Below are 16,469 nucleotides of genomic sequence, written 5' to 3' on the forward strand. Positions count from 1 at the left end.
AAGTGAAGCAGGGTCAGTACTTGGAAGGGAGACCTCCAAGGATGACTCTCCATAGAAAGGCGATGGGAAACCACCTCTGCTTCTCATTTACTTGAAAGCTGCTTGCTGGGGTTGCTATGAGTCTGCCAGTTGGTGGCAATTTACACACACACACACACACACACACACACACACACACACACACACACACACACACACACACACACACACACACACACACACACCCACTACTGCAATTTGCACTGTCACTAGGCAGGGGTTTTGATGGAGTTAAGCAGAATAGGATTTAAAGAATCCACAAACATAAGTGGCAAGATTTACTAAAGAGACCTTGCGGTCCTTGTGTAGCCAAGAATGTGTGTGTTTTCCTTGCTCTGCATTCTTTGCTGCTTCCCTTCAGTCCATTTTTCATACTACGCTGAAGTGGATTTTGTTGCCACAGCTACCACATTGTCTGTTGAGATCTCCAGCCAAGAGATCAGGGTTTTACAACTTCTCATAAATGATATTTTGAAGAATTTACGTGAACTTATCCACATCAAATTGCTGTCATTAAAAGAGGAAATGGAAAAAGATGCCAAAGTATGAAAGACAGAAAAGACACAAGTGTTCTTTAATATTCTTATTCTAGAAAACGAAGACAACTTATTTTATATGCAACTGGCATAAAGGTATTTCGGACATATAAAGTATTATGAAGTAACTTAGAACAGTTGTTCTTTGGAATAACAGTCAAGCAGCTATTCCCAAAAGAACTATAATTAGTTTTTAAAACTGCAAACATAACAAAACATGAAGTGCTGCTGGCTGGAACTTGAAATCTGAAACTGTGGAATGCAAGAATTTTACTTTCTCAAACACAATAAAGTCAGCAACACAACCACACATATATTGCATATTTTCCTTTCAGATGGTTGTTTAAGCTATTGATACTACTAAAAGTCTTCTTTCCCTCTTTCAGAGAGAAATACTTCCACATACTTGGGTCATTCTTTGGAGAGATGTTTGAGATTTTTCAGGGCAGGGTGCTTTCATTTACAAAATCCCCTTAAAATCTTACATTCACATTTGGCAGCACAGATTCTCATAAAAGTAATTTTAAAATGTATTTAGTGGAATGGATATAGTATACTTTTATGCTGTCCTCCCGAGGAGATCAGTGCAATGTACATGGCCCCACCTTTTTCATTTTATTTATTTATTTAGTATTATTATTTATTTGACTTTTATTCTACTCTCCCAGTCACAGCAGCTCAGACAGCTTCCAACACTGCTTCAATAAAACAATACACAATCTATCATGGCACCTTAAAACATCCAACAGAGGACAGAACTTAAAGCATTTCACCCCCATATCACACAACCAAACCAAACAACAAAAGGGAGGAAAAGAAAGGTCAGCTGCCATCAGCCATGAGCCTGATGGAACAGCTCTGAGATAGATCCCACCGGGTCCTGGTCTCATGAAACAGAGTATTCCACCAGGTCTGATAACACCCCTGTAAAGTGGGTTAGGCGGACAGAAAGTAATTGGCAAACTCTATGTGTTGTTGTTGTTGGTAGTGGTGAAAAGCACCATCAAGTCACAGCGTACTGAGGGTGGCCTGTAAGGTTTTCAAGCCAATAGACTTTCAGAAGTTGTTTGCCATTCCTGTCTCTGTCTATTCACCCTGGGTTTTTCGAAGTGATTTCACATCCAAATATTAGCCAAGGTTTACCTTGCTCAGCTTCCAATATCTGGGTCATCCAGGTCAGGACAAAACTCTGTGAAGCAGCAGTTAAAAAGACTAAGCTCATGCCAAGGACAATCAGGAAACGAACTGAAAATAAAATATCCAGTATACATATAGATATATGGTAAAAGCTCATTTGGACTAGTGTGTGCAGTTCTAATAGCCATATCTCCAAAAGGATATTTCATAGCTGAAAAAAGTAAAGAAGATGGCAATTAGGATAGTCAAGGGAGTTGGAACACCTTTCCTATGAGAAAAGGCTGAAGAAACTGGGACTGGAGGGGGGGGGGGTTAATTTTATTAGAATTTGGGTGCTGTGTGGTTTCCGGGCTGTATGGCCGTGTTCTAGCAGCATTCTCTCCTGACGTTTCGCTTGCATCTGTGGCTGGCATCTTCAGAGAAGCTTCCGGCCGTGAAAGCCTTCGACAATATATTCATTAGAATTCATAATAAAGAACTAATATACACAAAAGCTATACTATAAGATGGAAAAATGGGCTCCCAATTTCTCTGCATCAAATATAAGCACAGTTAAATAATTACTACTTGCTCCCTATTTATACTTATGAAATTATAATTCAATTGATTCTTAATTATTACTAATTAAACAGAATTCACACTTTTCTCTCTTATATTCATTTTCTTATTATCCTAGTCCTCAAATTCAAAAATTATCAATGAATTTTTTTTGTTTTGAGCAAAATGTCTATTATCAAATAATTTAAATATTTTTTCTCTGACAAAAATTTAGCCATCTTAGTCAATTCCAATATCTTCATGAACTGTTATTCTACTGTGGGTATAAATGAAGTTTTCCACTTTGGCGCATATAGTATTCTTGCTGAAGATGTCATATATATAAAAACAAAATTCCGTATCACACTGTCTGTTCATAAGATCCAAAAGAAAAGCCCTTTCAGTTGTATGTTAGTTTTAAAACTCTTCAGGTTTCTAATCTATATATATATAAAGCTAACCGTGCGTTTGTTCCTCACGCCCTAACGCGGAAATAGCTAGACGGATTGCCCTGAAATTTTCCCCCAATGCTTCTCATCTTTGCGAGCATGTTTTGCACTACTCACAAGGCTCAGGTGACACTCTTGAGCCAGGGAAAACTCAAAAACAGGGGTGCGGTTCGGTGCGCACACGTGACACCTCCCACCAGAACGTCTGTGTGGCGTACAGCAGCCATTGGACAAAGCTGCCTGTCCGCCGCCCGAGGAAGCTGCAAGTGGATGGCCCAAAGGAGGAAGCGCCCTGCCCACCACTGGAAGAAGCTCTTCTTCACAGCGGCCCATCTCTGTGAGGTACAGCAAGGATGGGAGAAAGCCAGGCCGCCAGCCCCGGAGGAACCCACGACCGCAGGGGCGCTGGGAGGCGGCAAGCCAGCCACTGCAGGGACACTCGGAGGAACAGCCGATTGAGCCCAGTCCCACCCCCGAGCAGACTGGAGCCAGCGGGGGCCTGAAACACCACACAGGTCATGTGCCCCCTGCCCTGTTCATCTCACTGGCCTGTCTGTGCAAGGTCAAGGAGCCCATGAAGAGCGCCAGGCACCCGCTGTTGGAGGAAAGCGCCAGCGGAGGGCCAGAAGGAGGAAGCTGCCCTTTGGCCCACTCTCAGCCACAGCGTGGCCGGGTATGCTAGTTTTCTACATGTGTGTATATTGAAAATGGGAATATCACATTGTAATGATGGACTTATACTAGAGCTAAATGATTTTGGAGACAATGTGATGTTCACATTTTCAGTACACACATTGTTATACATTTTTGCTAATTTCTCTAGTGGCAAATACCAACAATACATCATTTTACAGAAATTATCTTTAAGATTGGAACGTAATGTAAATTTGACCCTTTAATTACATATTCTCCCACTGATTCATTTGCATATTACACCCAAAGCGACTGGCTTATTTTCTCATACAATCTTTTACTTATTTTTCTTCTATTTCAAATATCAACAGAAACTTATAAATTTGTACAATAATATTGTAGTCATTCATACATGGTTATCCTAATTCAGTCTTAGAATATTCAGAATCATGAGATCTTTCATGTTTTGAATCTTTCTAATAATTGTGCATTAAAAAAACACCAATGACAGATATGACCTGCTACTACATCTTCTCTTGATTTCATTACATGTGCATTACATGTGCATTACATGTGCATTACATGTGCATTACTTCTGCATTACATGTGAGAGAAAATCTAGTATATCATAAGTTTGCCACCTATAATCATTCTTAGGTCGATTCCACACAACATAATAATACAGGTTACATTCTGTATTTAAAAATCCGGGTCTATTTTATCCCAGTTTCTCCCCTTGCATGGCTGCGAAGATCATTTGCATGAAGCTCGTTTCTATGAAGGAATCAAGTTAAGACTGGGAGGAAATATTCCAATTTCTTTTGCACTAGCCTGGCTTTTTTTGCTTTTACAAGGCAGATGCAGCACACATGCTCAGACATTTCGGTGTGCTGCATTCTAATTGGCTCCCCCGCCCCCCCCCCCCAAAGGCAATGCCTCAGATTGACAGATTCACAGCAACTGCAGGAAAACCAAGCAGGACCCCCCTTTTCTCTAGCTTTGGAAAGGGGCTATTGCAGTGAGCAATATGGCAAGCACGTTGTGCTATACAAAATAAAAACTTCTGACCAATACTGGGCAGAGCACTATGTCCCATCCACATTTAAAGATGTGCAAGAAACCACAACATGAGTTACTAACCGTCCTTCCCCTCTGATATACCAAATAACATTTGACTGGTCATTTGGGCTGTCACTGGGTGAGAGCATCCTGTCAGGAAGGTGCTTCCGCACCCCTCCCCCCAGGACTCCATTGGGAATGTGAGTCTGGAACTGCAGGACTGGACTGGCTGGGCTGCAGCTTTGCCAGCAAATGGCACTTGACAAGAGTGAGCGGGAATAGGGAACATGCTTTCCTGCATGGGCTCACTTGCCTGGCTCCTGGAAGAGCTGTCAAAGGGCAAAAATCTTGCTTAGGGAAAGTTTCAGAAACGGTGGGCTGCAACTCACCAGAAATGAAACTGACTTGATGTAAGGAGGAAAGATTAGCCAGTGGGGTGGGAAAAATAAATAGTTTTTGCTCCCATGGCATTCCCATGATGTAGATTCAATGCAAAACTTTGGGAAAAGATCGTGATTTTAGTATTTTTTTAAAAAACCCCGATGATGATGGAAATATTGGGGGACAAACCTGATTTAGGACTGAGAAGTATGCAAACTTCTTGACCAAACCGGAATATTTCCCTTGCTCAACCTGGGATATTTGGACCATGGGGGAATCATCCTTAAAGGAACAGTTTCTTTTAGTACAATGAACAAACATGGGCTAGGCTATAATGGTTGTATAATAAGGATCAACCTGACAATGCCTTTCCAGCATTGATACAATGACTTTACTGCAAACAGTTAAAATTGTCCAGACTATACATGCTCTAATGTGTGCATACTCATGAGAGAGAGAAATACAGACATGTGAAAAATAGCGCTTCTTGATATTTTGTGCTCACATTCAGATATTTCATTTTATAATGTTAATTCCTATTATTTTCATCTGTGAAATATATGTTGAAGGCAGTGAATTAAAGTTTCTTTTTTAACCAGGGCAGTATATATATTATACCTGGAGTAACTGTATATGAGCATAGTATAGAAATTTCCACAAGAGTGTCTGACCCACCTAATCTCTCTCTCCCCACCTGTATTTATACCAGTGACAGCATTAACAGGCAATGAGAGTAATTAAAAAGCTGCCTCCTGTGATATCATGCAGTGGTGTAGAGGCTGGATAAAAGGTTCAAAAATGGAATAGGGACACAAAGAAGTGTGACAGATCAGGTGCAACAAATGAGACAAAATATATGGATATGATAACCTTGATATATACAGCAGTACTAAGAAAACCTGTTATTAAATAATAGTATTCTTTGTTATTCAAACCTTGATGGTGACAGGATGAAAAAGATTGCAGAAATAACATTTTTGTAGGTTCAGTGGCATGTGTCAGTTTACATGAAGAAGGGAATGTATCCCCTAGAAGACAGTTGATAGTTTCTTTTCAAAACATGCCCACTATGGCCCCTTTTGTACTGGTCAATAAAGCTGGGTTTGGGGTGGTATAAACACCATTTGGGGCGGTAACGTTACACGGTTTCCGCCCTGCAAACCACTCTAAACTGATCCTAACCCATGCCAGCAGCCTTGGAGCGGGTTATCACTCAATGAGCGATTCTTTTGTTTTACAGCGGAGTACGGCCACAGCCGAGTGAACAGCTGTAGCTGTCAGTCACTGTAAACAGACAAATTGCTCATGGAGTGATTTTCTCACAACCCCTCCTCGGCTTCCATTCACAGAAACACCGGGGGAAAGGGGGCCGTCCCATGGGGAAGGGAACCACGGACGCGTCTCCATGCGAAGGCACATCTGTGGTCCCCGGCAGCTGCGAGGCCGCTCACATGAGCGTGTACGAACAGTCCCGGGGCTGAGCAATTAGGATTTATAAATAGCCATCTTTTATTGCTACAATAATTCTAGAACACTTTTTGGATTTTTAAAAGCTCTTTTTTAATATTTCAAAATCTGTTCCTATCCTATCAGCACTTCAAACACACACCCAATGACAGACTTTATGAATTGAAAGAGATGAAAGGGGGCAATGATGATGAGAGGGGAGGCACCAAGCAGAGTTCTCACAAGAGGCTCAGCAACACAGCATCTGAGCATTAATGTCCATCAAACTTTTTGGCCCTTATCCAGCTCACTGAAGAGAATGGTGTAGCGGGAACAACAAGAAGGCCACTGTGCCAACCTAGGCAAAAAGCCAAAGTGTCTGATTTAAGTTTCAGAGCTTGTCTTCCCATGCTCCATTACATTAAGAATGATGGTATGTCAAGCCAAAGTTGTTGCAGTACCTCCTGGGGATATTGATCTGGCACTGCAAAGTATACTGCTGGCTGTACAGCACCAGAACTTAGTTTACTGAACTTTGCAAAATTATAATTATATAACTTCTAGATATCAAAAGCAGCTTTACTATTATAGTAATCTGATGGGTTTTAGAATATTTTGGTTTTGTGCAAACATCTATCAATCAACAGAATAATATAATAAACAAGCAGAATCCTAGGATTTTCAGAAAGGGAGTTTGAAAACTTAGTCAAATTGAGGTGATGAGAGATGAAGTTCTATATACACTGGGGAAAATAAAAAAACAGTAAATCTTCAGCTACTGAAGGCACATACCTAAAAGTTCTTAGGGAACGCAAATGTGAAATTGCTCATCAACTAACCCATACATGTAACTTAGTACTAAATCCAGCCACCATATCAAAAGAAAGGAAAGTTACAAATAAATTGATTTTTATCACCTGCTGCCCTCCAGGCTTTTGGGACACTGGGCAATTTTAGTGACATGTTGTATAAACAGGGTAATATACCATAGTATTCTACTAGTTAGTTGTAGAACTGTGTTCAGAATAGGATAAGTTCCCTGTCAGCGCTTGACAGGCATGTGGGACTTGCTGGGATCATGTCAATGCACACAGCCTTTCCCAGAACAAAAGAAGAAGTGACATAAACAGACAGATGATCTAGGTTTCATCCAACGATATGGTTTAACCAATATAATTATGCCATTTCTGGTTTTGTGCGGGAAGTGACTCCTTGTATCAGCCCAACTGTCTCTGCTCCCCAGCATCTCCTGGCATGTTGCCAGCACTGGCTGGCAACCCTAGTTTAGGACTGCATAGCTCTCAAAATTAATATGGAAATAGTCTCCAGGATGTTTTCTCTTAATAAGGCAACTGCAACTCCTACAATGTAAACAGCTAATTTGGATTTACAACATACTTCCTTCTACAATCCACTATCAAGACAAGAAAATGTAAGCAGAAGAATACAGGAGCCCATTTAAAGGGAAAAAAATCACTTCCACAGTTCATATCTTAATTTACAACTGGAATGCTATGCATACTTCATCACACAATATGCCTAAATTAGTTTTGGATTATGTATATCTCTAAATTAGGTACAAAATGATAATGCTTTTATTGCATAAAGCTTTGCTTGGGTGTCAAAAGTATGGACTAGTTGCAGTAATTGCTGAAAAATTGGTAACTGGGATGAACTAAGAGGAAGAGTTTGTATTTATACCCCACTTTTCTCTCCTGTAAGGAGACTCAAGGAGGCTCACAAGCTCCTTTTCAGTCCTTTCTCCACAACAGACACTTTGTGAGGTAGGTGGGACTGACAGAGTTCTGAAGAACTGTGATTAGCCAAAGGTAGGTAAGACTCCAGTGCTCATGTGGAGGAGTCGGGGATCATCCAGGGTCTCCAGATTAGAGTCCATCTACAATTAACCACCACAGCACACTGGCTCTTAAACTTAGTTATTGTTGTTTTTTAAATTTACAAATAGTGAGATACATGATATTGATGAATGTGCTATATATTTGGCTACAACATGGACACTTGTGATGAAACTTCTACTTTTGGCTTCCTATGAAGCCTGGAATTTAGAAGATACTCCCCCTTACCTAAACGAGGTAATCCCAGATTCTTAGTAGCACATTTCATGCTTTTAAAAAAATACAAGGAGGTTTTTCACTAGCAAGAAGCCTGGTCAGCAGTGATATAACCACTGTGCACCAGGTCCTGGACACTCCTAATCAGGCCATATCCTGAGCAACAATGGGAAGACTCCCCCACTCGATGTTGTAAGTGGTATAGGAAGTCTAATCTTTGTTGTCCAGGCCACTGTTTGTTTAAAAGTCTGCTACATTATGGAGATAACTAATCTTCAGCATAAAGGAAATGTAATTTCCATGTCAAGATAATCCTGGGCCTTAAAACTAAACAGATATACAACGAACTAGGGATACAATATTAAACCTCCCCCTTAGAATTTCTGCCTAGTTCTGCAGTTCCAAATAATGTTATTTTATATCGAAAATGAAACTGTGGCAGTACTAAGCAGTCATCATCCTTTTTTCGGTTTTTAGACTTCAGAGAAGATACAAGCACTCATGAACTGTGAGCTGAAGTCTAAAAACCAAAAGAGGATGATGACACATTGGGGGTGTGTGTGGAAAATCGCCAACCACACCCCTCCCCCTTCCACTGCCCCCCAGGCCCAATCTGGGCCCAACCAGGCTGCTTTTTCAACCAACCGGGCCGGGCCCAACCAGGCTGCTTTTTCAACCAGCTGCTCTTTACAGCTGGCTGAACTAAGGAAATGGGAGACAGGGTCCACACATCCCTCCCCCTTATACCCTTGCCATGCTCCACCCAGGCCCGGCAGAAGCCCAGAGCACCCTGGTGGGCCCAACTAGGCTGCTTTTTCAGCCAGCTGCTCTTTGCAGCCAGCTGAACTATGGTCAGTGTGGGGTGGGGCCCCATGGGGAAGGGTGGGGCCCACAGAGGGCCCACAGGGAAGTGAGGCCTAGGAGAGCGGGGCCCACTGGGGGCGGGGCCCAGGTGCCATTTTACTGCAGGTGCCATTTGCCCCCCCCCCCCCCCCGCGCCACAGTGTGGCTGCTGATACAGCTCAGCAACAACAAGTCTTCTATATACAGGTTTTGTCAAATGTTCTCTTCCCCAACCCACCAGAAGCTCCATTCGACTCACTGGGCATCCATTGACTCTTAAAGATTTCTCTTTAAATAGGAAATTGAATATATTGATGACATTGTAAACATTTGTCTATCAAACTCTTTAAATCCTAAGCTTTAAGTTTAAAAAGTCTCCAGCCTCTTTCTTTGTAGAGATCTGCAAAGGAGCTAGAAACTTACTTTTAAAAGTGAATGAGAGTTCAGAGAACTTGAGAGACCAGTTGTGATAACATTATAGTTATATTCAATTACTGATTTATTATTGTATTTACAAAAATGGACCAGCATTGGCAGAGGTAATGGCTTCTGCAGGGGTGTCTGAAAAGTGGAACTGCTGTGAGTGGGACTGGAAAGATCCAGACTTCCACATCCACATGGGTACCAACCTGGATTTGCTGCAATGTTTCCTAAGCATCATAATAAAGCAAGTTTAGGAGAGATTGCAGGACAAACAGAGAAAACTCAGGAGGTACATGGAAACACCGTAATGTTGTGGGGAGACAGGAAGCAAAAGCATCCAAACCCTGACAAAGAAACTGTAAGTATGTCAGTGATTTCATTCAGTTTCCAAAATGGTGCCTGCATGTTACCATGGTTAGTTAAAAAATCAGTTACTATAATTAAGTTTACTTTGGAAAAAAACAGTATGATCTATCAATCCCTACATGTACTATGATCTCATTCCATGTCCCTAACTTTTTGTGGAAATATATAAGCAGAATATTGATGTGTGTAAACATACCATTCTGACACCATTCTCGAAAGCCTGGCGTGTTAAGGGAGCAGGTCCATCAACTGTCTTTCCATCATCATCAGGCCCCCAGCTAGCACTGTAGATATGTATGTGTTGAGGATTGAGGCTTAGCGATTTTGCTTCTACCATGTCTGTAACATCACCATCTAGCATCCGAACCCCTTGAAACGAAAAATGACAAACCACATTAGACATTAAGGATTTTGTATATTTTAGCATGAACCACTTTACTTTTCTTAAACATGAAATAAGTTAGACACCTTATAAATAAATAAAGAAAAGTTTACTGGATTAATTAACAGCTATATTTTGCTGGTAACAATGATTTTAAAAAGAGAAAGCTCAATTCCAACCCACAAGTAATCTCTCCAGTGGACAAAATCAAGCAAAAAATTAATTAATACTGAGCTTTAGGAAAACATGTACCTGCAACTGCTGCTCATTGAGTGGTCACCTCATCAGGCACACATGAGTGCTGCATATGAACAGGCCTACTGTGTGTGTGCGGGGGGGAGGGGGTTGACACTCTAAAAAAGAAGGCGGAATTCCTATTTCCTCCCCTGCTTTCCAGGAATGCCAGCATGGTGTAGTGGTGAAGAGTGTTTTAAACCTGCAGGAATAGGTTTGATTCCTCACTCCTCCACATGAAGCCTGCTGAGTGACCTTGGGATAATCACAATTATTTCAGAACTCTCTCAAGTCCCACCTACCTTACAAGATGTCTATTGTGGGAATGTGAGAGGAAGGTATGGTGATTATAAGCTGCTTTGAGACTCCTTACTGTAGAGAAAAAGTAGGGTATAAAAACCAACACTTCTCCTCTGCCACTTTTTGTGTTTTGCTTTTGGAATAAGCTGTCTACAGGTAGTACATCTGGAGACATTATGATTCTCAGTAAAGCAGAGCAGACAAAAAGTATGGTCATCAGAGTGAGAAATTTTTGCCCCTTAGGATGCATATTTGTTTAGAAACTGAGCTTTTTGTGCCATATTTTTGGGGCTTTCAACTGTTAATATTACTCTTTATTTTTTCTACTGGAGGAATGGGAAATCAAACTCTGTTCTGTAGACTAGAGTCCATCTGCTCTTAACCACTACATCACACTGGCTCTTAAGCTTAGTTATTGTTGTTGCTGTTTTTAAAAATTGTAAATGGTGAGATGCATGATATTGGTGAACGTGCTATATATTTGGCTACTACATGGACACTTGTGATGAAACTTCTACTTCAGGCTTCCTATGAAGCCTGGAATTTAGAAGATACTCCCCCTTACCTAAACGAGGTAATCCCAGATTTCTGTTTCATCCAGACTTCTACATGATTACTTTTTGTGAAAAAGAACAAAAAAGCAGATCATTCTCCAAGTGCCAAAGATTTTACAAATTAATTCTTAGCAGTACATTTAATGCTTTTAAAAAAATATACAGGAGGATTTTACTAGCAAGACAACTGTTCACAAGGTCCTGGACATTCCTAAGCAGGCTATGTCCTGAGCAACAGTGAGAAGACTCCCCCACATGATGCTATAAGTTGTAGAGGAAGTCCAATTTTGCTGTTCAGGCCACAGTTAGTTTAAAAGTCTGCTACATGATGGAGGTAGCCAACCTTCAGCATAAACGGAAAAGTAGTTTCCATGTCAAGAGTATCCGGGCCTTAAAACCAAATGGATAAAGAACAAACTTGAGATTATTCTATAAAATCCACTCCTATAGGCAATGATTTCTTCCTACTCTTTAATTTCTTTTCAAAGTTGTGTTTAAGCACTCTGAGATACTGAATATTCATCACAAACATTGGAGCAACCTGTTGCTTACTGTGATGGAAATGCCAAGGGATAATTCACTCCTGATTTACACAACTTTTGCACATGTGGTGGCTGTTGGAAAATAGTTTTAAAATTCTCAATATGTCAGTTTCATGCTCATGGCGTGTGGGTTAAAGTGTACCATGCACAGCATTTAATTTTTTTCATCCTCATCCTCATCCTTGAGATGGAGTGCCAGAAATTTGGTGCTGAATATGACAAGGAGGTTAAATACCAGAGTTTTTTAAGAATTCTGTCCAGCAATTATCATATTAATTGTGATCCAAACAGCCCACACCAGAAGCAATGTTTTGTGTTGAGCTTAGATAGAATTCCATTTCTTTATCTCAGAATATGTATCCTCGAGAAAGAAAGATTTATCCTTGATTCAGAAAATCTTAAATGGTGACCATGTTCTCTACCTGAATATAGTCAAGATACATACCCACCTCTGCTAACTGCTTAACTAATATGTGCTTCATTCCTCAAATTGGTACCAGGCCCACAATTGCATGTCTGTCCACTTTTCCTTTATAATCTAAAATGAAGGTTGTATGATTCACCAAAAGTCAAGTAACAGCATCACATACTGTACATGTCTTGATATCCTCACAGTAAACATAGCTGAGCTATTTCTCATCTAATTAGTACACTTCTATTTATAAGCCAAATTAGCATCTTTTAATTATAAAACAGAGCAGCTTTGTTCCTGCCTTTGATACGAATTAGCTTGAGTGTTTATCCAGTCTTAAAGTTCCAATTAACACAGAGCTTGGCTGCTTTGTTAGTAGAGCTCTGATTTTCTTTCCCACTTCTAATTTAGTTGAAACTGCATGATGATCATACTATGAAGTTCACACAAAAGCTGCCCACACTTTGTAAGATAATACTTGTACAAATACTTATCTCACTGTGAACTTTAATTCAGGTCACAGTTCTTTATATTTTATCCTAAGAACTGGAATCTTCAAGACTGCACTGCCACGAAACGTCAGAAAATTAATTAGTTGTGGAAGATGAACATATGAAGCTGCCTATACCAAATCAGATCATTAGCTATTAGTGTTTACTGCCTACTCTGGAAGGCAGCAACTTTCCAAGATCTCAGGCAAAGATGTTCACAAGCACTTCTTCATTAGATGTTTCCATGGAGATGCCAGGGACAGAACTTGGATCTTTACATGTGCCCTGCCTCTAAGCTTTGGAACCGTTCCTAGGATGTGTTTTTCTCTTCCCTATCACATTGATAATTTTGGTAAATATTTTGGTAAATATTTTGGAAATTTTTAATTTCATGTTTATAACACTTAACTTGCATTAACATTTCTTAGAAGAGATTGTGGTTACATTAACAAAAGAATTGGACAAAGTTTTTTGAACAGAAAAAATCCAGATATTCACTATATTGCAATACTATTTAAACTTAGCACCTGGCAGGTAATATTTTGTTGAACATTTTGTTGAAAGATTTTGGCTAGATAAACTTAAAATGCACTAATAATCAGGAGTTCAGTGGTACTTTAGTGGCTCTTTCCACACAAACCTTTTAAAACATTTTTAGGCAGGAAATAAAATGTTGCCTCTGTCGAATTCCACATTTTTCCCCCCCTCCCCCCTTTGACTCCAAAAATTTTTATTTCCAGCCTGGAAACGTTTTATCTTAATCCCCTTTTAAAATTATTCTTTGGTTTGAAATGCCTTCAAGATGTCTTCCCCTGCTGTATTTGATTTAGATTACCGTATACACTCGTGTATAAGCCAAGGGACCTAATTTTACTACCAAAACCTGGGAAAATGTATTGACTCACATATAAGCTGAAGATGGGAAGCCAGGAGGCAGAGGGAGCTCCTTATTTGGGCAGTGACTCCCTCTGATGTCATTGCCCAAATAAGGAGCTCCCTCCAACTCACTGCTGGGTTTGAGGAAGCCCAGGCAACCAGGAGGTGGAGAGAGCTCCTTATTTGGGCAATGACATCAGAGCAATGACATCAGAGGGAGTCACTGCCCAAATAAGGAGCTCCCATCACCTCCCAGCTGGGTTTGAGGAAGCCCAGGCAGCTGGGAGGTGGAGGGAGCTCCTTATTTGGGAAGTGACTCCCCCTGATGTCATTGCCCAAATAAGGAGCTCCCTCCACCTCCCAGCTGCCTGGGCTTCTTCAAACCCAGCCAGGAGGTGGAGGGAGCTCCTTATTTCGGCAATGACATCAGGGGGAGTCACTGCCCAAATAAGGAGCTCCCTCTGCCTCCTGGGGTTTGAGGAAGCCAAGCCAGCCAGGGTTCCCCTTCAGCCTCCGAGGAGAGCAGCAACAAGCAGCTTGTGCAGCCGCAGGGAGGTCTTCCCGGCCACGCCCCCAGCCTCGGCAGAGGCCTGAAGAGCCAGCTGGTAAGCAGTGACTTGTGTATAAGCTGAGGGGGTATTTTTCAGCCTTAAAACAGGGCTGAAAAACGCGGCTTATACGCGAGTATATATGGTATATAACATTATGGATTATTAAAATTATTATGTTTGCTTTTAACTTTTCTGCCTTCTGTATATTTTCTATTGGTAAGACAATAAAAATTTAAATTATCACTATATCATTATACATCTATATTACATTACTACATGCTCAGAGAAAATTCCCCATCAAAAGCATTTATTAAGAGCATTTATATGCTGCCTCTCCAGAACTACAAAATCATGAAAATACCACAGAGCCACAAAATCATGAAAATATATGTTTAAAATATTTTCAGATATGAACATGCAGAAACAAAAATCAAGATATTGTTTCAATGATATGGAGTAATTGAAACTTACCACCAATTCTGGCACTAAATGCAATTCCCACTACACAGTGTGAATTATTCGCAGTGGCTGCCACTTCTCCAGCACAACGGGTTCCATGTCTGTAGGCAGAACAAATGTTTCTTTAAGTAATATTATTAACTAAAATAGACAGATTGTCTTTATTTAATAGATTTTTATCTTCTCGGGTGAAATGTGTCAGATGTTTCTAGAGAACCTTAGCTTGCAGTATTCATTTTTAAGATGCGTACACAAGAATTAAATTTATTTAAAACTATCTACTTAGGCCCCATGAAGTTGTACTGACTTTGCTTTTACTTCATCAAGGTGGATGGAGGTGCTTAGGCAAATGCATCAAGGTGCTTTTGTCAAATGCAGCAAGAGCACATGCCATAAACATATTAAACAGAGACCATACAGGAAAGTTATTGAGCAACTTAAATGTATAGTTTTATGCAGGTGGGAATATCTGTAGAACAGCTTGCAAAATAACTTAGTTGCCTCAGGGACTAATTACACAATATCTTTTCTTGGGTATACTCCAGGTCAAGTCAGCAGTGTCAGGAGTCTGTGCCTCCATAGTATGCACTGGTTCACTTTGGATGAGGACTGCAGAAGGCAGGAAGAAAGCCTCCTTGTAGCAGAATTTTCCTCACCTGACAGCACTGAGGAAGCTCTATTTCTCCTGCTAGGTCAAATGACATGAACTCTGGCAGTACACAGGGCATTCTTAATGGGGGAAGTAACAGATTTTTGAGGCCTTACAGATAAGGCAATGGCACAAAAGGAGACTCACAGTGTGATCTAGAACAGAGTTACTCCAGTCTACACCCACTGACTTCAATGGGTTTAGCCTGGAGTAACTCTGTTCTGTATTGCACTGTTAAGCACTGTTTCCCCTTGAATTGTGGCCCTGATCCAAATTTTACCTGTAGGCAGCTGGGAGGCATAGATTCCCAGAACACATCTGCAGATCAGCATCAAGTAAAAATATCATTAAGCTCTTTGAAAATCTACCTCTTGGTGGTGTTAGAACTAGATTAACTTACTGCAATGCTCTCTATGTGGAGCTGCCTTTAAGAAGTGTTCAGAAACTTCAGCTGATACAGAAGGCTGCAACCAGAAAGTTGATTGGAGTGGGTTGTAAGGACCTTATCTATTGGCTTATCTATTCAGGCTCCCAGTTTGTTTCTGAGCACAGTTCAAAGTGCTGGTCTTGACCTTGAAAGCCCTATACAATTTGGATCTGTCTGTTTCCTAATGATCTGCCCAACCATTACAGTTATCTTTAGAGGCCCTGCTTCAGGTGCCCCTACCTTCTGAAATTAGGCAGGCAGCAAATCAAGATAGGGCCCTAAATGATTCTTTTTCCAAAACAATGCTTTAATGTTTTATTGTTTAAATAATGTGTGTCAGGGGCAATTGTAGTAGTTTTAAAATATGGTTTTATTTTGTATGTTTTAAAGCTGTTGCAGAACTTATAGCAGGTGTGTCAATACTAGTTTGTGGGAAAATAAGATGTCTGAATTCAGTCATCTCACTACACAACTTGGATGACACATAGCATAATCTGCTCAATTTGCAAAACCAGGGCATCTTTAGCAGCTGGATGTGGGGTTTACTTCTACCCTAAGCAACACCATTTGTAGTATGATTTTGTTAGGCTGTGCAAATAATGAAGCTTCATCATGAGGATCATTTTTGCTAGAACTATTGTGAGTATTCAAATACCTCCTGCAAATTACAT

At 40.5% G+C, this 16,469-nt stretch overlaps 1 protein-coding gene across 1 annotated transcript in view; it reads right to left on the reverse strand.

Annotated features, from left to right (window-relative positions):
• Positions 1–16,469, reverse strand: part of PCSK5 (proprotein convertase subtilisin/kexin type 5) — a 215,578-nt gene that overhangs the window by 74,845 nt on the left and 124,264 nt on the right. Inside the window, exons 6-7 of the mRNA XM_048504377.1 lie at positions 14,735–14,823; positions 10,118–10,290 (exon numbers count right to left, since the gene is read on the reverse strand). Coding sequence (XP_048360334.1) covers positions 10,118–10,290; positions 14,735–14,823 — 262 coding nt within the window. The remainder of the gene's footprint in view (positions 1–10,117; positions 10,291–14,734; positions 14,824–16,469) is intronic.

The sequence above is a fragment of the Sphaerodactylus townsendi genome, linkage group LG07 (genome assembly GCF_021028975.2).
Source record: "Sphaerodactylus townsendi isolate TG3544 linkage group LG07, MPM_Stown_v2.3, whole genome shotgun sequence".
Classification (NCBI taxonomy): domain Eukaryota; kingdom Metazoa; phylum Chordata; class Lepidosauria; order Squamata; family Sphaerodactylidae; genus Sphaerodactylus; species Sphaerodactylus townsendi.